General features: G+C 35.0%; 1 protein-coding gene and 1 long non-coding RNA gene across 7 annotated transcripts in view; one reads left to right on the top strand and one right to left on the bottom strand.

Moving 5' to 3' along the window:
• LOC122627025 (serine/threonine-protein kinase tricornered) overlaps nt 1-23,108 on the bottom strand; it is a 95,841-nt gene that overhangs the window by 6,332 nt on the left and 66,401 nt on the right. The window contains exon 1 of one of the 6 annotated variants that reach the window (XM_043807761.1): nt 17,336-17,470. The exons of 4 other annotated variants lie outside the window; for them this stretch is intronic. Coding sequence is in view for 1 of the 2 variants with exons in the window: in XM_043807760.1 (XP_043663695.1) it covers nt 17,025-17,085 (61 nt within the window). In the remaining variant the exon portion in view is untranslated. Of the gene's footprint in view, nt 1-17,024; nt 17,104-17,335; nt 17,471-23,108 lie in introns of those variants that run through there. One more of the 6 variants, XM_043807760.1, reaches the window with a different exon arrangement.
• LOC122627037 lies at nt 17,627-18,109 on the top strand. Its single transcript, XR_006326777.1, has 2 exons — nt 17,627-17,846; nt 17,978-18,109. It is a non-coding gene; the product is annotated as an uncharacterized LOC122627037 (long non-coding RNA).

Raw genomic sequence — 23,108 nt, 5'->3', positions numbered from 1 at the left:
CGAAAAACGATAGAAAACGAAAGAAAGTTTCTCGCTCTTGCAATTAACTTGAAAGTATACATTATATTAATGCTCGAACGTCTGTAACGATGAAACTAATTAAACAAAGATATTTTATTTTAGAACGGAATTACACCTGCGTATTCTATTGCATACAATCGTTTTGTCTAACAAGACTCTCCTGGCATTTTCGAGGTCATTTTATGTTGTCATCCTATGAATCAGTCTTACGCAATTACGAAGATGAGCGAATAGGTTTCATCGCGAAGATTTACCCGGTCGAGCTTTCGAGATTGATTGAAGAATACTATCTATAACTTTCACATGTTGTCTGTTTCTAATCAAATTAGAAATACTTTTCGAGATCCTTCTCATTCTACGATTCTTAAATTTTTTCTTATTGGAAATGAATGTAGTCATTCAACGTTTAACGTTCGGTGTATCGCTAAAAATAATGATTGTAGTCATTGAACGTTTAACGCTCGTTGTATACCAAAGAAAACTATAGTCATCTCAACAAAATTTTCCATGTATTAGCACGATCGTTAAAGTTCTGATCAAATCATCTATTTAATCAGTATTTTTAAACGGGTAAGTATATAAAATAAATGCGATTAGTATATTTATAATATAATTTACGCAATCCTAATACTTAATTATTTATATTAATTAAAATATTCATATATATCGATTATTTATTTTACAGTATATTCATCATTAATTGATACAAATACCGATCAAATAAATCGAAATGAACATTTTCTGTTTTGGGGATTGATATATGATTATTGTAAAATACGTGCAATAAAAAATTTGCGTGCAAATTTTTCATATATATATATATATATATATATATATATATATATATTTATAAAAAATTGTTATCTTAAAAGCAATCAAGAAAAAATGCACGTGCCCGAAACAAGAATTATCGTAACCTCTAACAATGGATTAAGAATTCAAAATGCACTTATTATATACATATCAATATTTTCATGACAATAAAACTTGACGTACAATTCATTCATAATTCGTTCTATATTAATTTGATTACAGTTTCAACGAGAAGTAATAACACAATAATTAACACAATGTGTGATGTAATTTGGTTGGTGATAAAAAAGTTTCAACGTTTATTTCGCATGATGCGATCATAGTTTTGGTTTAAAAATAAATAAAAACGTTTAAATATTAATTATACACACACACACATACACACACACACACACATACACACACGCACGCACGCACGCACACAAAATATAATTATTTAAATTTAGCCATTTTGTATGGGTTTGCGTGTGTATGTCTTGAGGAAAAATATGTTTCAAATTTATTGTTCGTTCGCTAGCGCACATCGTGTCCTCGACCATATACGGCAAAATGGAAATTAGGTCTTGCAAAAAGAGAGAGAGAAGAAGAGGGAGAGGAAAGCAGCATGCGTATCGCGATTCGTTGTCCATCGCGCCATTTCGAAAGCATTTCATTACCTTGTCTATATAACATTATTGTAAGATAAGGAAGGAGTTACATACGAACGATATTCTATGTATATATGTATATACGTGCATTTATGTATATACGTATAATATATATATATATATATATATATATACACATATACATACATACATATATATATATATATATATATATATATATATATACGCACGTACATATTTTTATTCGATCCGTTAAAGGAAATTAAGAGAACGCGTTGGTCGCAAACGTTAGAATGTAATAACGTTCGTTTAACCTATCCTTTTCTTTTTACCTTGACCACTCGATCTTTTACGAACGTAAAATAAAATATAAAAAGGAAGGGAAAAATGTTTTACGGTTTCATAGGGGATTTTATTTTTATTTTCTTTTCATTTTCTCTCTCTCTCTCTCTCTTTCTCTTCTTTTTTTTTATTTAATTTATTTTTTATTTTTTATTTCCTTTTTTGTAATTCGTATGTGTCGCATCGATTCTTTGATCACAATATAAATTTTTACAAGGTCATTTTGAAGTAATCTCGGAAGCCTTAGAATGTTAATCTCTCTTTCTCTCTCTCTCTCTCTCTCTCTCTCTCTCTCTCTCTCGTTTCTATGGCAAAGAGAGTCATTCGTGTCTCGCCGAGAACAATTAATCGTCAGACTTTGTCACGAATAAAAGGAACAAAAATGGGATAAAAAGAAAAAAAGACGAAAAAGAAAGAAAATGAAAAAGAAAAGATGAGGGTTGAATAATGGAAAAAGAAAAAAATTAGTGATAAGAAAAGTCTCTTTCTATCCATCTCTTTAAATTTTGCTCCATTTTTATCGAAGAACAAGTCACTCCGAGAGACGCAATAACGAAAGAAAAGACTCCTTCCTCTCCTTCATCCCTTTCTTCTCTTCATCTTCGTATATATTCCGTATGAGGAGACATCGAAGAGCATGAGATTAAATGTCCCTTTACGAATCGATACAGGACTACACACGTATGCGTGTATACGTGTCGGTCTATATATTGGTGACTCTATTTAATCGGGCAAGGAAGAAGGTTCGTGCGGTAATGAAGTGACGTCAGCCGCGAAAGGAGATTAATCATGCTTGCTAAATCGATCACTGTGCGATGTCGCACAAAGACATCGTCCATTAACGTGTGTTCCTGAAAAATCGTCGATAGAAATTTTTTTTATTGAAGAAGAGCAAATTGTAGGAAGACAAAAAATGGAGGAAAGAGAGAGAGAGAGAGAGAGAGAGAGAGAGAGAGATCTTATGTTTTCTCGAATCCTTCTTTTCTTATTTTTTTATTTTATTTTATCTACTTCTTGTTCGTTTCTTTCTTTCATTTTTTCTCTTTCTTCTTTCTTGTTTGTTTGTTTGTTTGTTTTTTTTTTTAAATAAAAGATTCAACGATGAAATTTTTATATAATTCATAGAGGAAGAAAAATCAAAAAAAAAGAAAAGAAAAAAGAAAGAAAAGAGGATACGACACGCTCTTCAACACGAGAGTTAAATCGCACGTGCCAGCCTACTTGTTTGTGGCATTAAGGATCTCACAATTAACGCTTACGGTATCTCTCTCTTTCTCTGTCTTCCTTTCTTTCTTCCTTTCTTTCACCTCTCCTCACTCCTGTTCTTCCTCGTTGCGCTCTACGTGCATGAGTACAGTTATGATTACCAAGCGCTGATCTCCAGATAGTAATCGACATAAAAAGATAAATATCGAGCTCCTCGATCCTTATTTCGAAGAAAATTACATACTTGACAATTTTTTTTTCTTCTTCAGAGGTAATTGTTTCTTCTTTATTAATGTCAAGAGGAGAGTTCATTTATTGATTGTTCAGTAAAAAAGAAAAAATTGCCATTTTCTTTTTCATCGTTAATAGAAAAACGATTCAATTCATATGCGAGAAACATAGATAATATTTATAGGGTAGGCCAAAAGTCATTAGGTCCTTAGGTGATCTTCAAATTCAATTACTCTGTTTTCTCGATAATTTTCAGAGTAATTTTTCTTTTTTTCCTTTAACAGATTGTAAAACTTTTTTTTTACTATTTGAAAAATAAAAATCAGTCTAAACGATATGGAAAAAGAGTAAGCGATCTTTGAAATTACTTGAAGATCTTTTTACTCGCCTAGGAACTTTTGTTCTATCTAGTAAAACAAAAAGTCGTACAAAAAAAGTTATTTAAAAAAACTTATTCACAAAACACGGTCGATCGTGTGTGAGGTATAAGAAGAAAACGACAAAAGAAAAAAAAAAAAAAATAAGAAGAAATTAAAAGAAGTGAAAATAAAAGACAAAAAAGGGAGACAAGGAAAAAAATCCAGTATTAGCACAGGCAAACACATTTATCGAATTCGTGGTAGCAAAAGAAGGAAAAAATTAACCCTCGCAACCAAATAAATCAACTACCCTCTAATTGACCTTTACGAGTCTTTTCGCGTCGACATTTTTTGTTACCTTTTTTTCTTTTCTTTTTTCTTCTTTTTCCATTTATTCGAACAAAAAGCACTACTACAATGAGACTTCGCCGACTGTGGGGAAAGTAACAAGAAACTTGTTTCGCGTTTTAACTGTTACAACATGGTTTCTTACATAAATAAAATCCAAGGACGTGACAAAGATCGCAACGTGCATATTCGCTGGACAAAGAAGGAAGGAATTATATCGGCTATATCTTTGGTCTTCCTTCTTTGTCTCGCTCAAATATATGTACATGTAAATAATATACACACACACACACGTATACAACTCCGTTGGTGAACCTTTTCTTCCTAGGGCTTCGCTACTCGTCGACATTCGTTACGTAATAAACTATTACGTAGAGGAAGAAGGGTAGAAGGAAGAAGACTGAAGTAAGGACGTCGTGTGAAAGGGATCAGTTAAAAAGGGTTGAAGCGCGAAGAAAAGCTACACGAGAGAGAAAAAGAGAGAGAGAGAGGGAGAGAGAGAGAGAGATGCATTAAAAATGATCTTATACATCTTTTTCAATGAATCATATAAGCTGAATTTTAAATCAGCTGGAAGAAGCTACTACGAGTTTTATAATAATTAATCATAAATGTTAATTACATGTGTGATAAATGAAACATAACGCACAACTGAAATTGCAATGAAATCTACGAAAGTAATCCTGCTAACTGCGTTTCTAATTTTTCTCTTTTTCTTTTTTCTTTTTTATATAGGGTTTTTTGAATTTCGATATTTCTGTAACGTTCATAAACATTTTTAATAATAAAAAATTATCTTATAAAAATTATGGGACTTGTTGAAAAGATATCTTTCGGTATGTCGGACAAACATGATGTAACAGATATATTTTATGTATTTTTCAAAAGAATAGAAGATTAATATTGTCAATTGGAACGATTTATCCTTATAAATTATCTATTACCTCTTTATGTTCATATAAAGATAATAAAATAGAAGAGAACCACTAGAACGTTATCTATCACGTTACGCTTTCACTTACGATTTTTCGATCGCAATCGAATAGATATTGTAAAATGTAATTTTCCCTATGGAGTAACAAGATCATCGAATCGTTTCTAACACGCTCGAATGACGATAAGGATTAAGTAATCTTTTATTTAACCGTATCAACGGGGATACCAGTTAACCTCAAAGTACATTTATACTCATCTGGGTCCTTGGCCCAAAGGTTTCGGACCAGTGAGCACAGCATGCATCTTCTATCTTTCTATCTATCTCTATCTCTATCTCTATCTCTGTCTCTCTCTCTCTCTCTCTCTCTCTTTCTCTCTCTGTCTGTCTGTCTGTCTGTCTGTCTGTCTGTCTGTCTGTCTGTCTGTCTGTCTATTTGTCTGTCTCTTTCTCTTTCGATCTATCTCCTCTTAGTCTCTTTGGGTCTCACCGAATCTCTGATTCTGCGTCCTGTTCAGAACGTTGTGCTCTAAATCTCACAAGACCGAGGCTAAACAGTAGCACAAGCAAAGCCTCGTCTCGTCACACACGGTGAAACTTGGAAACATGAGGAACGTTGTTAGTTAATACATAAGCGAGATACCAACGTCAAACGATTCTCGAATTTAATTGACCTTAATTAATTTCGATCGTGGATCTTAATTAATCGGAAATTAATTTCGACTACTACGAGACGTCTACGATGACCTAAACTATACATACATACATACATACATACATACATACATACATACATACATATATAAAAGAAATATCACAACGATTTAACGAAATTGCTCAGTTAAAAAAAACTTACGAACGAATAGAGAGAAAGAAGAAAAAAGAAAAGAAAAAGAAAAAGTAAATAAATAAAATTTTTAAGTAAATAAATAAAAAGAAGAAGGAAAAAAAGCAAGAGAGAAAATGGTGAACGAAGCGAAATAGAAAAACGGAAGGGGCATCGATGCGAGTAATCACTCGACTTTCCTCTTCCTCTAACGGCACCCTCTCGATCCCCGCTCGCTATTATTTTTTTTGCCCGACCAACCGACGGACCGATTCAGGCGTTCGCTCTCGCGTTGGCTTTCATTTCTTTCTTTCTTTCTTCTTTCTCTCTCTCTCTCTCTCTCTCTCTCTTTCTCTCTTTTTGAAGCCATATCTGATAAAAACAGCCGTGAGAGAATCGTCGTTTCCGGCTCGGAAGTGATTTCGCCGGCTTGTCAAACCACGAAGCTGGCCGCAGAGAAATGAAAGAGTCTCGGACTTTTAACGACTCGATTCGATTCTCCGACAACCGTTCCACCCACCCCCTGTCCTTCCCTCTCCACTACATTCTACTACCCTTCTTTCATCACCTTTCGATTATCGATCGTCGTCTCCCATCGATACGTTTACGATCCTTTTAACGAATCAACATCTCTGGTACCAATCGAAACTAGTTTTCTCTTATCACCTTTCTTCTTTTTTTCTTTCTCTCTTTCTCTTTCTAATCTAGACTAGAAATACGATAGTATTAAAAAAAAAGAGAGAGAGAGAAAAAGAGAGAAGAAGAACAAAAGAAGAAAAAGAAATTAATGAGCAATTTTCAAAGACAAATCACGCGGAATAACGTCGAGAAGAGGTGAAAGTTTGGCGAAGAAAGAGGAAAGCGATGATGAAGAAGAAGGAGAAGAAGAAGAAGAAGAAGAAGAAGAAGATAGAAAACGTAGTAATAATAATAATAGAAAAAAAGAAGAATTAATGTATCGCAAAAAAGTTCGAAAGCTGTTCCTTTTCACGTTGTCGTTGTCGTCATCGTCGTCTTCTCAACAACCGTCTCGTTTTCCTAACGCGAGAGGAGAATAATGGTGGTTGTTTGGTTTTTTCTTTTTTTTTTCTTTTTTTCTTTTTTTATTGTTCTTTCGGGCTAAAAGTGGTAGAGAAGAAAGAAAGAAGAAGAGGAAGTTAAAAAAAAAGAAAAAAAGAGGCAGAAGTAGTAGGAGTAGTAGAAAATCGTGAAAAATAGGAGGAAGAAAGAGAGAGAACGAACAAGTAGTGAGAATTTCGAGGAGCGTGAGGAAAGAAAAACACTCGTCGCGATACGTAAGAAACCCATACCGACAATGAGCCGAAATAATATCCCGAGAGAAGAAAAATACGCTCAGAACGTTCGCTTTCACCTGAAACGCGCGAATACGCCCACGTGAACATATACTTGCTCGCACACATGCATAAACATACGTATGCATGTAGTGTATACGTAAATAATATGTAAGAATGTATATACACGTTCGTAAGCTCATACGTATTATCCATCTACGAATGTATATACACAGAAAGAATACATACTTACATACATATATACATATATATGTACATGCACATATACATTATATATATATAATGTATTTTATATACACACATACATACATGTATATATACATATATAATATATATATGTATAAATATGTGTGTGTAATATATATTAATGTATGTAGACATAGGTTAGGAGAACGTGCTTGTTAGATGGAAAGGAAAGATATACAATATCTTTTAACGTGTTGCCGTAAAGTACGCAAGGAGTAACCTACCGGATCGATCCGCTAAGATTTCAGCGAGTACACACCCACTCGCGAGTAAAGACCATTACTAAATGTTACTCATCTAACGAGCCGTGGATGGCTTTTCCAAGATACACTGGCGCTCCTCGTTTACATAAGTTTCCACGTTAAAAGCTATTTTAAAGAGCCAAACGCACGGCCCAAACGTTCGTATTCTCCTACGATCGTGAATATTATATCTCGTTCCATTTTGCTTTTCTTCTGTCGTTCTTTTTCTTTCTTTCTTTCTTTTTTATTAAATCTTTCTCTTTTTCTTCTATTATCAAACATATGGGAGAATGCGCGGTACTAACAAGTGCACGCACGGTTTAATTCATTTTACGTAAATCCAAATAAAAATTTATGAGAAAATTTGAAACGGGCCTATTAGCATCAAGACAATAATTAACAATAATGGAATTAGATTTAAATTAGAAAGATCGAGGGAGAAAAAGAGAGACAAATTTTGATCAATATCTCCGGAAAATAAATTAATATATATGTATATATAAAGAAAGAAAAAAGAAGAGAATATTAGAAGAAATTCGAACGAGCGTGTTTATGAATCGACGAGCTTTCTCTTTTTAACTCGGAAGACAAGGATAGAAAGAGGGTTGAGGGAGGATGAAAGATAGATAAATAGATAGATAGATAGGGAGGGAGAGAGTGAGTGAGTCAGTGAAAGAGACAGAGAGAGAGACAGACACAGAGAGAGAGAGAGAGAGAGAGAGAGAGAGAGAGAGAGAGAGAGAGAGAGAGAGAGAGAGAGAGAGAGATGGTCGACGAGAACGTCTCTAAATTATGCAACGAAGCTGCGCCTCGCTGCAAGCGCGCATAGCTTTGCAAAACGTCCTCTCGTGGCGACGTTGCGGTAAATGCGTGTCCGTGTCTGTCTCTTTGCACGTATGTGTGCATTTGTGTGTGTGTGTGTGTTCAAGTATATATGTGAGGGGACGAAGTGATATTCTCTCGGTCGCATAAACGAGCCTGTAATTGGATCTAGCCCGTTTCTATCGACCGACAACGCACCGCATACGAAAATAGACGTTCTCCTTCGTCTAACGGTCTTGCTAATTCGCGAATCTTCGAAAAAGAATAATTACTTCGGAAGATAAAAGAACATTTATACTGTTATAGTAACAGTACAATATAACGATTCAAATAATTACAACAATTTCATATTTTCAATGACTTGCAACATTTCTTTTTCTTTCTCTTTTTTTTTTTTGTAAATTTGTTTTATAATGGGACTTGTTAATTGGATAATAAACAATATCGATAAAAAAATACTAATTATACAATAATAAATAAATACTAATGATAATAATTCTCTTATTAGAGCAGAGAAATTGAAAAAAAGAAAAAGAATGGTAATTTCTACAATTATGTAGTATAGTATCTAAAAGTATTAATAAATAAACGCGACAAAATATACTGATAATAATAATTCTATTATTACAGTATAATATTCAAAAATACTAATAATAATACGGCAATAAATAAAGTCAATAAGAACAATAAAATCAATAATAGTTCCATAATGTTTGTATAAAGTTAGTAATAACTTCAGGTAAACTGTATAATTTCCAACTTTAATCCTCGATGCGTTTAAATATCTTGAAAACAGTTAATGTACAATTATTTATCCGCACGATATTATTTGTCATACGGTGAATTTATTAATTAACAAAACATGAAACAGGGGATTTATCCCTTATGGAATTGGTTGTATTCAAACGTTTGTACGTATAAAAGATAAAAGAAGAGAGAAATATAAAGCATACGAATTGATTATACGAGTGATTCGAAAGATGTAACTTTAATTACCGTTATTCGAAATTACTCGGGAAAGTGCAATATGTACTGGGATTTACCTCGAATCAAATGATCGTTCTAATTATTACTTCCTCAATCTATCCTTCTCTCTCTCTCTCTCTCTCTCTCTCTCTCTCTCTCTCACTCTCTCACTCTCTCTCTCTCTCTCTCTGTTCCTATGAATCAAGAAACTATCAAAATCACAATCATATTCTGCACATTCTATTTCGTCTTCTCTTTTAATCTTCAAATGATCTACAAGATTACAAACGATCAAAACGAACATTGATATATATATATATATATATATATATATATATATATATCAATTCGATCATATTCAATTCGTTTATTTACAACTAATCAACTTTTACAGATATTCATTCGTATGTTTTAACTGGCAGGAACGAATTTACGTAACCATTTGTGTAACTCGTTTGAAAACTGGAAAGGATAAGAGAAAGAGGTACGAATGGAGGCAAGGGAAAAAAGAAAAGAATAAGAAAAAAAGAAAAGAAAAAGAAGAAAAAATAATGAAAGGGATCCGAGCCGTATCGTATCCGTCTCTATGAACTTCGTCTCTAGAAATCGTGTGAAAGTGAAAACACCGATTGCATCGTACTACGAGTATCTCATTTAAGGAAGAGAGAGAGAGAGAGGGGGAGGAGAAAGAAAAAGATAGAAATGTAGACGGTGAACGGAAATTGCCTCCTTTGTAAAAGAACGGGAAGAATCAAACGAAATCGATTAATGAACTTAACAATATATATAAGTTGCTTATATGATATTCATTATATAAAAAAAAGAATTATTGAATGTAACTAAAAACAATTCAGATTATATACTTATTCGATCGTTGTCAATTAGTATATATTTTTTGTATTTATATATATATATATATATATATATACTTCAAATATGAATTTTTTGTCAATATAATATATTTATAACGAACGGAGTATATTCGAAGCTTGTTTTTTTGAATGGAGGAAAAAAAAGTAAGAGAGTATATATATATATACACATACATATTCATATATAGATACATATATAATCTTGTAATAAACGAATAAAAACAATAGTCTGAACGTTTTATAATGAATCATTAGACGATGGCGATTAAAGTGTCGCGAAGTCAGAAAATCAGTAATTATCTCTGACTCATAAATGTTACAATTACAATATTTTAACGTTAACGAACGTACGTGTATAAGCACGTACCATTCATACGGATATATAATATATAAACATGCATATTATATATCTTTTTTTACGCCGAGAGATTGAAAACAGAAAAGAGTCTAATTTCGTCAAAATCGATAATACCTGACGGTTATCGATCGATCGTATCGTAAGTATGTAACCATAGGAACTCTTTCGTAGGTTTTTATTACACGTATCATTGCCCTTATCAAAAAAAAAAAAAAAAAAAAAAAAGAACTAATAGGTTGGGCCCTTATCAAAAAGCGGAATGGCTCGACTACTCGCTATCGTTAAAGATTATTGCGGTTTGACAAGGGAATAAATAAAATGCGTGCGATAATCGCGTGAGTTTTTAACAAGCGTCCTTGAAACTCTTCCGGCTTATGTTAAACGGAAAAGGAAGAGAAAGAAAAAAAACAAGGAAAAAAAATAAATAAATAAATAAATCAATTAATGAATAAATAAAGATCAGAATAGACGAACGATAAATAATCATATAAATGTATGATAAATTAATAAATTTTGTAACAATGGGTAAAAGTAAAATCGATATAATTATTGAAAAGAATTTTAACGGAAGCCAGAGAAATCGTCGTACATAAATGTAAGTACGTTTCATGGCGTGCAACTCGATTTCCATTTTTGTCACGACAGGCACGCGTTTGAAGTAGCCATCTAATCGCGTGCACTTTCCTCCGAGGATCTAATCACGGTGATGATCGAGAGAGCGCTTTCCATTAAGGCGTAGCCCTCTTGTGAAAAGTCAACGTCGATCGTTAAAACGAACTTTCGATTCTTTGCTCTCGGCTCTCTCTCTCTCTCTCTCTCTCTCTCTCTCTCTCTCGCACGCGCGCGTTGTCAGAGAAAGAGAATTAGAAATTTGTCTAATCCAAACGACGTATTCTTCATTTCTTTTTCTTTTATTCGTTTTTTTTTTTCATTTAACATTTCTTTTACATTTAACAAAAGGACAAATTTTAGCTTGTAAAAGATAAACATTATTACGATTATATGTTAAATAATCGATATAAATAAATATATAGATGGATAAATCATTCTTTCGATTTTTATAGATCTATGGATCTTCCAAGTACTCTTTGAAAAGACGAAGGTCAGGATCAATTTTAAAGAACATCTTTTATAGCTCCCTTCTTCGTGAAAAGGTCTCGGAGGTATTCCTGGCCGATGTTTGACTTTCTCACGGCTAGCGGAATCATCGCAAAAAGTCGGGACTGAGACGGATAATACCTTGAGAACGATTTCGACGATGTTCGCGAGAGATTAGTTTGGTGAAATAACAGGACGACGAGTACGACCTTTTTCTTCTTTCTTCTTATTTTTCTACAAACATTTCAGCTCAAGTAAAAAGGAAAAAAAATTTTTATAAAGAAGAAAAGGAAAAAAAGAAAAAAATAATTATTCGATCATCGATATCTTTCAAATAACAATATCGTTGATCCTATTTCGTTATCGATCATGAACAAATATTTTTACATAATCGCATATGTTTGAGAAAAGCAAAAAAAAAAGAAAAAAAAAAAACAGTTACGTGCGAGAAATAATTTGTATGTGCTCGAAACGCTTCTTATTAGAATCGTGATTAGGAAAGGACCGGTCGAAGTGAATTTTCGAGTGAATTTTTTCGCTAACGATCAGACTGTTTGACTCGTCAAACAAGTTTGAACGATCACGTATGTGAAAGACTTGTGAAAAATCTGGTTTCTCTGTGAATTATTTTCACGGTCAGGTTCGTCATGGAGAACACGAAAGAAGAAAACACATTGCGAAACCGTATGAGGTGACTTGTTTGGAATAAAACGAATTAGGTCGGCATTGTCTGCTACGTTACCTTTAACGTATTATGTAAGAATGTTATTTATTTAGATAACTCTTTGTACTGCAACTACCAGGCATCACTGACACACATTATTTATTTATAGTCGTGCTAATAACAACGAATTAATTTAAGTAATGCCGTCAGATTGATCTTTACACGTGTTCTTAATAAATAAATAAAAATAAATAATGATTAAAAAAAAAAAGAGAAAAGATACCACTAAATTTTTTTCAAAGTAGATATCATATTTAGTTGAATATCATCTGACAATTATTGGAAATGACTACCTATTGACAAAGAAAAAAAATAATAGTAATAAATAAATAAATAAATAAAAAAGAAAAATGGGCCGAGTATAAAGGGTTAATAATAATACACGGCGTGTGCAGTAGCGGCGTGCAATAAATTTTCTTTCTCGTATCGCGCCGGATAAATCTTTTCGAGTTAAGCGACATGATAGTAGTGTGAGTCTCTCTGTTCGTGACCACGAGAACATTTACGAGGTGATTTCGAAGAAAATTCCTACCAATCATTGCCAAAGTTCTACGCGGAACGTCAACAATCGCAGAGGTCGTAATGTCACTTTCCACTTCTGTGCAAGACTTTCTTCTTAAATGTATCAATGTGAAAAGTGGTCGATTAAGTCGCTAGATAACGTTATTTTCTTTTATATACATACATACATGCATATATATATATATATATATAGGTCGAGTGTGAGCAGATAATAACTTGGAACTCGAGTAGAATCGAATCGATCTGAAGAATAAGAGAAGAATGAGGAGGACGGTGTGGAGGAAGAAAAAAAAAGAGAAAAGAAAAACAAAAAAGAAAAAAGAAAAATAAGAGAGAGAAAAAAAAAAGTGTTTTTCCAGAGGAGGAAAAGCAGCATCGGAGTAACCTTCGCGAGCGCGTCAATCCAGATCCGAACGTTATTTGGGTCAAAGGAGGGTCGGGAGTCGGCCCGGTTTTCTCTCCCTTTCGCAACTCACCGAGAGAGCTCTACCACCCAGATCTTATTATTTCTAGTACGATGAAAATGTCCTCTCGTAACGGTTGATGATCGATTTCCACGCTTAGAAAAAAGGAAATTACTCGATAAAGATAAAATATAAAAGTATTCTTTAAATTTCGAATTAAATTTTATATCAGTTAAGGAACATCGTATGTACCTATTATATCAATATCTATCTATTATATTAAGTATTTAAATACTAACTGTTTTACCGACCGAACGACCGACCGACCGACCGACCGAGAAAACAAATTTATGTTGGTAGACGAAGGAAAAGTAACTAGGCGCGATCGAGCGAAGTCTATCCAAGGAAGGATCAATGACCTTTCCTCAGGTATATACTCTGACGGTGTTAGGCTAACGTTCAAAGCTGAACGAGAGTTAGATCGTATCGAAGATTTTCCCAACGGACCGACCGACCTCTTCCTCTTTCTCCTCCTCGTCGTCATCGTCGTCCTCGTCGTCGTCGTCGTCTTCGTCGTCGTCGTCGTCGTCGTCGTCGTCGTTGTCGGTTGCTTATAAAACAAAACTGGTAAAGGTAGTAAAAAGAAACTGGTCCGAGATCGTGAACCCTGACGAGGTCTCGAAAGAAAGGCGCGATCACAATGGCTGTCATGGAGTTTCTGTGCCATGGATACTCTGAGTGTGAGTCACATCGAATTACTCGGGTTCTCTTACTCTTTCTACTTCTCTTCTCTCTTTCTCTCTTCTTCTTCTTCTTCCTCTCTTTCCTGCCTCCTCGCAATGTGCTCTTTCACCTACTAACGGATTTAAGGTCTCCAACCACGGCGACCGTTCCGTTTTGCCTCGCAACACGTTTCTAAGATCGAGAAACGCGAGCTTTGCTATACCACGCGATCTAGATCTCCTTGTTCTCTAATTTTTAACGATTATATATATACATATATATATGTATGTGTGTATGTATATATATATATATATATAGTGTGTGTTACTTTTCAAACAGTTGAAACCTTATTCAAATGTACTCCACGTAATACGAGAGAAATGTGGAAAATATGGAAATGCGAATGTAACGTGGTACGTGACGAGTTATAATTTATGTATTTAAAAACGTTGGAGAAAGGAAAGAGGAAGAAGAAGACGAGAAGATTAAAAAAATAAAAATAAAAATAAAAAAAAAAACAAAAGAAAAAAAAATAAATAAAAACCATACATGTTCGAACGCAACAACAAATATACGAAACTGAAAGGGCGTACGCAATTTCTAATTTTGAAATCATGAAAACTCTACTCTAATTTTCTCTAACTTAAGCGATTATCATTCCATGAGTATGCATACGTGTCTTCTTTTATATCATCGGACGAGGTAATTTCACGAAACACGCCGGAACTATGAGGTTTCTGCTCGTGCTCGCACACAGGTACTGCCAAACGAGATTACATGCTCACCGAAAGAAATTAAGTTCACCGAAGAAAACATCGATACCTCTCGACTAACTCTACGTTACGAATAAAAAAAAAACAAAAAATAAAAATAAAAAAATAAAAATAAAGGAAACAACGAACATCCGAAATGTTAGAAAAGCAACAGTCGAGTTTATAATATTTTTATCGGATATAATACTACTGATGCATGTTTTATTGTTGGATTATTTTTCTTTCCTTTTTTTCTCTTTCGGATAAAATTTTAATAATATTTTTCAAGAGTACAGTAATATCAAAAGAAACATGAGACAGCCTATGTATTTTCTGCTCTACAAATTTCGATCTAATAATTTCCTTCGAGATAGATTGGAGAGGGTGGTGGTGAGGGTGGATAGAGAGAGTTAATGATATAGAAAAAAAATTACAAACGATCGAGCTATCCATAGTCGAGGATGGAAAGTACCATAATATATTAAGTGACACCTGGCAGTGTTAGCTTGCCAACGACGATATTGTTCGATTCGCGATATACTCTTCGAAATCTCTATATGTTCGTCTCTATCTCTCTTCTCTGTGTATTTGTGAAGCACGTTATTTCGGGTTTCTACAGTAACGTTCCTCGGACATAACACGCCACGTTGAATTTCAAATGGTATTCGGATATCACTAACTTGAAGAATTTCTTGCAGACATTACGAGAAATCTTGAAATTCCTTGAAGAAAGTAGATAGGTAAACCGACGATTTAATACAAATTGTTCAAGGTTTTCTCAAGGAGAACATTTTTTTTTTCTACCTTGTCACATATTTTTTTTTCTTTTTCTTTTTTTCTTAAACTTTCTTAAACAAACCCAGCCCGATTCCATCCCTATCATTTTCTTATATTTTCCTACTCGACTTTTGTCCGATCGGAAACTATTTGAGAATCGTATTATCGACGGACGTAAGTTCGATAGCCTATAAAAAGAATCTCTGACCGGGCATCGAAATCGAAAATAGAATTGTCATGTGCACCTACTAGTGGGTACGTCGATAAAACGAAAGAACGATTATCCGAAATTCAAACGTATCTGCAAATAATACATATAGAACGTATATGTATCTACATCGATCGTTAAAACCGATCTGATTCTTATGAAAACATTTTTCTACTAGAAAATTTTTACGATCGTTCGTACAACTTAATCGAATTAATTATTTATCGCTCGGATATGTATCTACGAGATATTTACATATGTACGTATTACAATTAGGTTTTTAAAAAAATATTTATCTAATGGAAAACTTTCATCTGAATCATTAATTAATATCTCATTTAACTAATTTCTACTAAACGATCTAATCAATTGGACATTCATAAAATAAATAAATTTGTGGTCACAAAGATAGTTCAATCAGAACCATAGTAATTAGTATACAAAGAACTATATGGTGTGGAGAGCTCGATAGAGTATAACAGCAGAGCAAGACTCAAAGCGTTTCTCTAACGATGGTGGTCGAACAAAACCACGAATGGTTTGCCACTGTAGATGCAGGACGCGTTATTAGTTTAGCAACAAACTCAACTAACTTCTGTCTAATTCGATATGTCTCAATGACATGTCTCACGATCGTCCTAAAGAAGGACTCTCTTACGATTTTAAATGGTAATCAAGCTACATACGGTTACTCCTAATGCACATACTTTTCTCTTAACGAAGAAAAAAAAAGAAAAAACTAAAGAATAATAATAAACAAATCTTCAATGAAATCAAACGAAGGAAATTTTTTTCCCTTCCCTCTTTTAATTCAAGCTTTCATTAGAAAGTTCATTAGAAAATCATAAATCATGTCTTCGTTAGGAGCTTCACGTCCAAACGAAATCCCCCGCCCCTTTTCACTCACTCACTCATTCTCTCTCTCTCTCTCTCTCTCTCTCTCTCTCTCTCTCTCTCTCTCTCTCTCTCTCTCTCTCTCTCTCTCTTTCTCTCTCTCTCTGTACGGCAACAACATCCTTTGTGAATTTCCGTCACTAGTTACGTCATTATATATAGACACTAATTATAAAGTCACGCATCGTGTCTTTTTAACGCAATATTGTCGCACAAAACATTGAACAGAAAAAAAAGAAAAAAGAGAGAGAGAGAGAGAGAGAGAGAGAGAGAGAGAGAGAGAGAGACAACCTCACCGAACATTAACGACTAACTAAATGAAGATCAACGAGAAATGTTAGCACACACAATAGAAACGTCATAAGGTTCTCAAACTTCACTCAAAAAGACTTCTTTCATTTTTCTTTTTCCTTACGTTTTTCACCTAAACAATCCACTGACTCGGTTGCATTTTCCTCTTTCCTCCGTTTTTTCATTTAAACAATCCACTGTACGTGCACGATATATTTTTAAATAAAGAACAAGAAAAAAAAAGAATAAACAAATAAATAGATAAATAAGAAAATGAAAAATAATACGAAGAAATCAGTCCGGTGAACGATCAACGACGATTTATTATTATCCATCTTCTCCACGATAATTTTTCTCGAGGTTTACTTTCGTATCCCTGAAGAATACTCGAAAATAATCGAGATATTTATTGACGGTGCGTAAAGTTCGTCGTACCTTCGTTATCGTGGCCAGGATGCCTTTCCGTCGCGGTGCATCGTCCAGCTCGTCGTCTCGGTCAGCTGCGAGTACACCGTGCACGGCACTCTTTCCCTCCTCCTCCTCCTCCTCCACCACCTCTCTCTCCTCCTCCACCACCTCTCTCTCCTCCTCAACGACCACTACCACTACACTACCACTACCACTACCACTACCACCACCACCGCTAGTACCACCACCACCTCCACCACACCAGTATCAGTACCAGTACCAGTACCAGCACCAGCACCACTACCACCACCACTAGACAGCAGCAGCAGCAGCACCAGCAGCAGCAGCAGCAGCAGCAGCACTACTACGTCCTACCTCCTCGCACCAAAGAGTATCCAATTTTAGCGGGTTGTCTCTGACAAAACGCCGACGACGACGAGTAGTATGCGCGTTCGGTCGGCCACTTTGCCCGAGGAGAGGACGTACGAAAAAAAAGAGGGAGAGAGAGAGAGAGAGAAAAAAAAAATAAAAATGGCCGGTAAGAAAAGAAGGACTTCGCGACTCGATGCACTTTAAAACGAAGAGTCTCTCGCACACGTGTTGACTATTTTTTTTTGCCTTTCTCTCTCTCTCTCCCTCTATCTTATTTCAACGAACTCCTTCTCAAAGAATTCGAAACCTCGTCGATGAAGGAGAAGAGAACCGAACGACGTCCACTTTCCGTCTGCGACGACGAACGAGATAACCGAGACGAATCGGAAAAGGAGGAGGAGGAGGAGGAGGAGGAGGAGGAGGAGGACAAGAGAGAGGGAGGATAAAGGAGAGGAAAGGAAGGGGAAGGTGGAGGAGGACAAGGAAGAGAAAGGAAAGAAATGCGGTAGGCGTATCTCGTTCTTTCTTTCGCCTGCGCTTGGAAACAAGAGAATATGAGAAAGAGAGAGATAGAAAATACCGGACGATAATGGTAATGAGAGAGAAAAAGAGAGAGACGAGAGCCGATCTACCAAGAGAGACGCACAGAAAAAGAAATAGAAAAAAAAAAAAAGAAAAAGAGAAAGAGAAATAAAGATAAAGGTAAAGAAAAAGAGAAAGAAAAGAGAAACAAAGAGAGAGAGAGAGAGAGAGAGAAAGAAAGATGTGAAACGTGCCGCGCGAGTTCCAGCCGACGACTCCCGTTTTCTCGTCTCGTATCTCCTCTCTCTTTCTCTTCTAGGTCGCTAATACGGAGGTACGGAGAAAGATACGAGGGAGGGTAGAAGTAGAGAGGGGTGAACCGAAAGTGCGGCGACTCGTCACCTGATTGCAGCCGCCCGCGTGTGCGCCGTCTTCCTCTTTCTATCTCTTTCTATACCTCTCTCTCTCTCTCTCTCTCTCTATCCTTTTCGCGGTCTTCGTTTTTTATCGCGACGGACGAGTCGTCTTCTGGACGCTTCCATCTTTGACTCACGATATTTTTCTTTTTTTTCTCGAAATGTTTTCGTTCAACTTTTCCAATAGAAAAAAAAAAAAAAAAATAGAGGAAAAGAAATGATAGAAACACTTATAGTTCTTTATAAATGTATCATATGAATGATTAGGAAAACACTCCGAAGATGATTCATTGATAGATCACTACGACAACGACGCGCTTCGCGGTCCGTGATCGTCTGATTGTGAAACAAGAAAATCGGGAGACCGAGTGTATTCCCGGTGACCTAGCCGCCTTAGGCGCCAACGGTCGACCAATCGGAAACCTGCTTTTTCTCTCCTTCTCGTACGTCGACCAATCGCAAAGCTCTATACGCGCCCGCGCCACGATCCACGGAGCTCGCTTGATTGGTTCGTACTCTTGGATCATGCACTTCTTATATTTTTTGTTCCTTTTCTTTTTCTCATTTTCTCTCCTTTTTCCTGGTTTTTCCTTTCCCTTCTTCTCCTCCTTTTTCTTTCTTTTTGAAAAATTCAATTATTTAGATTCAATTTTTGCGCAATAACACATCGCATTCTTTCGCGTTACGATATTGTAATACCCTAATTATGGCGTTTCTTTGAAGGTGAAAATATATCAAACAAGAAAAAGAAAAGAAAGAAAAAAATGTAGCAATATTCAGGAAAGAGAAAAGATTAGGTGATGCCAGAAGAGATCAAAGCGATTTAAACGAGGTTTCTTCGTGCTTCGAGAGTAGATTATTTTGTTAGTTTATCGAGAAAAAAACGTCGATATCTTACGGGTTAGCATTATCGCCTTCGACTATAGATATTTCCTTTGAAATGTATAATTTGTGATAATAAACGTCGAATTTTCTATTATGCTCTGCGAATTTCTTTTTTCCCATTTTGTTTCTATACAATCTCTCCATTGTTATTTTCCACGGTGTACATTTGACGTCGAGAGGCAAAAAAAAAAAAAAAAAACAGCACAAAAAAAAATCGTATAAAATAAAAAAAGAAAAGAAGAAAAAAATCAAGAGTCCTTTCGAGTATGGCCACTTTTAAATTATTCGTTTGATCGAAGTTCCACGATCATCGATATTAAAATATTAATCTCGCGAAAACAAAAAAAGAAAAAAAGAAGAGAAAATAAAGAAAAAGGAAAAAGAAACAAAAAAGAAATAAAAAAAAGTATAAAGTCACGAAGTGAAATTTAAGATACGTTCAGACGTTCATTTTAATGTGTTTTTTCGCAAAAAAAGAGAGACCCCCATCGTGATAGATGCGTACACAGGTAGCACTTATTCTTTGAGAATGTATGTATACGTATACATATGTACCGTATAGGAGTACACGTGGGAATATTGATTCCGCCGCGTCAGCTGCTCGCGTTCGCTATCCCTCTCTCTCTCTCTCTCTCCCTCTCCCTCTCCCTCTCCCTCACCCTCTTTCGCTCGTTCTCATAGCAGCTCGTTTGCTCGCTCGCTGCGGCTTCGCTACCCTACCGCACTCTAACCTACATTCACGCGTTCTTCGACATTTCGGTACACGCTTACATACACACGAATGCCGCGGATATACTTATTAGAATCCACGCATGCTATCTTCCTCGTGATTCACGACATATGCTCCTCCCCCGCCCACCCTCTTTCACTCTTTCCATTTCTCGAGAATTTCTCAGCTCCCGATATAGATGGCACGATTGTGACGATTTTCAAACGCTTTTTCAATTTTTTTTTCTTTTTCTTTTTTTTGTTTAATACAATAATTTTCACGCAAAAGATAAATACCTGCTGGCCTTATGACGAATTACGCAATTAAAAAAGAAAAAAAAAAAAAAGAGAGAGAAATTATAGACAAGAAAAAATTGTTCGTCTTTCGAAAGTGATTTTTTTTCCGCTGGTGAAGAAATTAAAGTGGATAAAGAAAGAAGAAGAAATAAAAAAGGAAAAGATGAAAAAAGAATCAATTCTCTATAATGTAAACATTGCAGTCACGCATACTCATACATACGTATATACCTACATACATATTTCTTTATTTTTATTTCTAAAGTTTTATTTCGTTTTATCTCGTTGCCAATTTAATTGTTACTTCATATTCCGAGATTAATGTTTAATAAATGTAAATAATACTCAGCATTGTAGTCATATTTACGCTATAAATATGACATTTTGCAATAATTTTTTTAGATGAAAAGAAAAAAAGCAAGAAAAGAAAATTGAGTTACGAAGGGTTGAAGAAAAAAAAAAACAACTGAGGAAGATGACAGAGAAAGGAAAAAAAATTCGTTTCGTCCTTTCACGACTGAATATGACTTCGTAAATATTTTTATCAATAATTTTATCGATTTTCGGAAAATCACTTTCGATGATAGAATCTTCTCCTTATTGAATGTAAATATATATTTCGTAATAATTTCATGGTATTATACAGGCGAGCGCCTGGTCTCGAACCTTTTCACGAGCATCTTTCGGAGTGATTTCCTTTTCGTCGTTCGCGTTTTCGATATTGCTTTCGAAGTCGATCGGACGGAAAAGGATTATCGATGGCCAAAGTATAATATGCCTCGATGATCCCTTTGACACGCAAGGCTGGACGATCGTCGTTGTTTCAACACTTTCGGCCTTTTGTGAAATTACAGAGAGTTTCTCTCTCTTTCTCTCTCTCTCTGTATGTCTTTCTACCTCTGAAGGACGCGAGGTCAACGATCTACAACACGGTAGTGGTTTTTAAAATCCGATCGATCGGAATGGATCCAATGAAAAATTCTCCTATTCTATTTCTATATTATTCTTTTAACCCACATTTCTATGATCGTATCTTTCTAACGATTGAAAAAACGTGAATGCGTTACTATCGTGTAATAGAAAGAAAGGAAAAAAAAAAAAGAGAGAGAAGAAACAGTTGCGTGTGGTTGTTGGACGCGAATGGTTGAGTTTAATAAAATTGTTTATATACGTGTGTATATGCGTATATACAGGTGTGTACATTCGTATCATTAATAAAAGAGAAAAACAGAGAGGAACAGAAAGTGAGAAAGAGAGAAACGTTCGAATCAACATCGAATTGCGATTGAGATTTCACTTTGTCTTCGAGAAATCAAGCTCTTAATCGCGATTGTAAAATATCTTTAACAAGAAATGTATATCTTTTTCTACTATACGATCTTTCGATCGATTCGTTCGATCTCGATTTCTATCTTGATTTTTAACATTTTTTCTTATCTTGAATATTGAAATATGCACGATCAAAGATCGATATCGAACATCGTATTTATTCTTAATATGTAGATTCTATTCTATGATAGTTTATGTGACAACTTATATTTTTGATTAATTATTTTACTTATTAATTAAACGATCATCGTCAATGACATGTTTTATATTTGTCAGACAATTTAAATAAATTCATTCATTTCTTTTTCTATCCACAATAAGCGTAAATTCTTATGATGTGTTAAATTGATTAAACATAGAAATAAATTTTATTTTAAGGAATTTTTTTAACATACATATACGTATAAATATATATTAAATTATATATTATATGTTATATAATATTATATATTATTAGTTATATATTAAATGTGTATATATATATGAGTATATATATATAAATTCATATCCACCTATTTATAAAAAACACGGCTTATTTCTATCAGATATAATTAAATATAAATAATCGATGACGCAAGAAAGAGGGAGAGTGAGCGAGTGAGTGAGAGGTTCTCCACGAGGAGGCTTTTGAAGGGCCAGAAAGAGCAGAACATGATCAGCTGAGTCGGCTCTCGCTTGTAGACTGACTTTCAGAACAAACTACCCACGTGTGTATCAATTCCTCTCATCCTTTCACCCCTCTTTCTTCTCCTTGTCTTTCCCTCTCTCTCTTTATTTCACGAACGACGTGACAATAATGAAGAAGCAAAAGAGAAAGAACGCAAGAGAGAGAGAGAGAGAGAGAGAAGTCTAAGGGCAGAGGGAGAGTCTTATTGATTTTTTCGAACATCTGATCCGCGTAGAGAGTAAAAGAGAAGGAAAGAGGGAGTAAAGAGAGGAAGAGGAGGCGTAGGAGAAGGGTAGAAAGCAAGTTTGAAAAAGAGGGATAGAGATACTTCTCTTCTCTTCTCTTCTCTCTCTCTCTCTCTCTCTCTCTCTCTCTCTCTCTCTCTCTCTCTCTCTCTCTCTCTCTCTCTCTCTCGTCTGGCCTTCGTAGTTCTGCTGTTGGCTCGTACCTGTGTTGTTGCCACGGTAACAGCCTAGATTCGAGAGACTGAAAGGGATTCCGAGATAGATAGATAGAGAGAGAAAGAGGGAGAGAGAGAGAGAGAGAAAGAGAGAGAGAGAGAGAGAGAGGGAAGAGGAGTGGGAGAGACATTTAGAGAGACTGA

The sequence above is a fragment of the Vespula pensylvanica genome, chromosome 2 (genome assembly GCF_014466175.1).
Source record: "Vespula pensylvanica isolate Volc-1 chromosome 2, ASM1446617v1, whole genome shotgun sequence".
NCBI lineage: Eukaryota > Metazoa > Arthropoda > Insecta > Hymenoptera > Vespidae > Vespula > Vespula pensylvanica.
The sequence above is the reverse complement of the archived record's forward strand: the minus strand, read 5'-3'. Positions and strand labels throughout refer to the sequence as shown.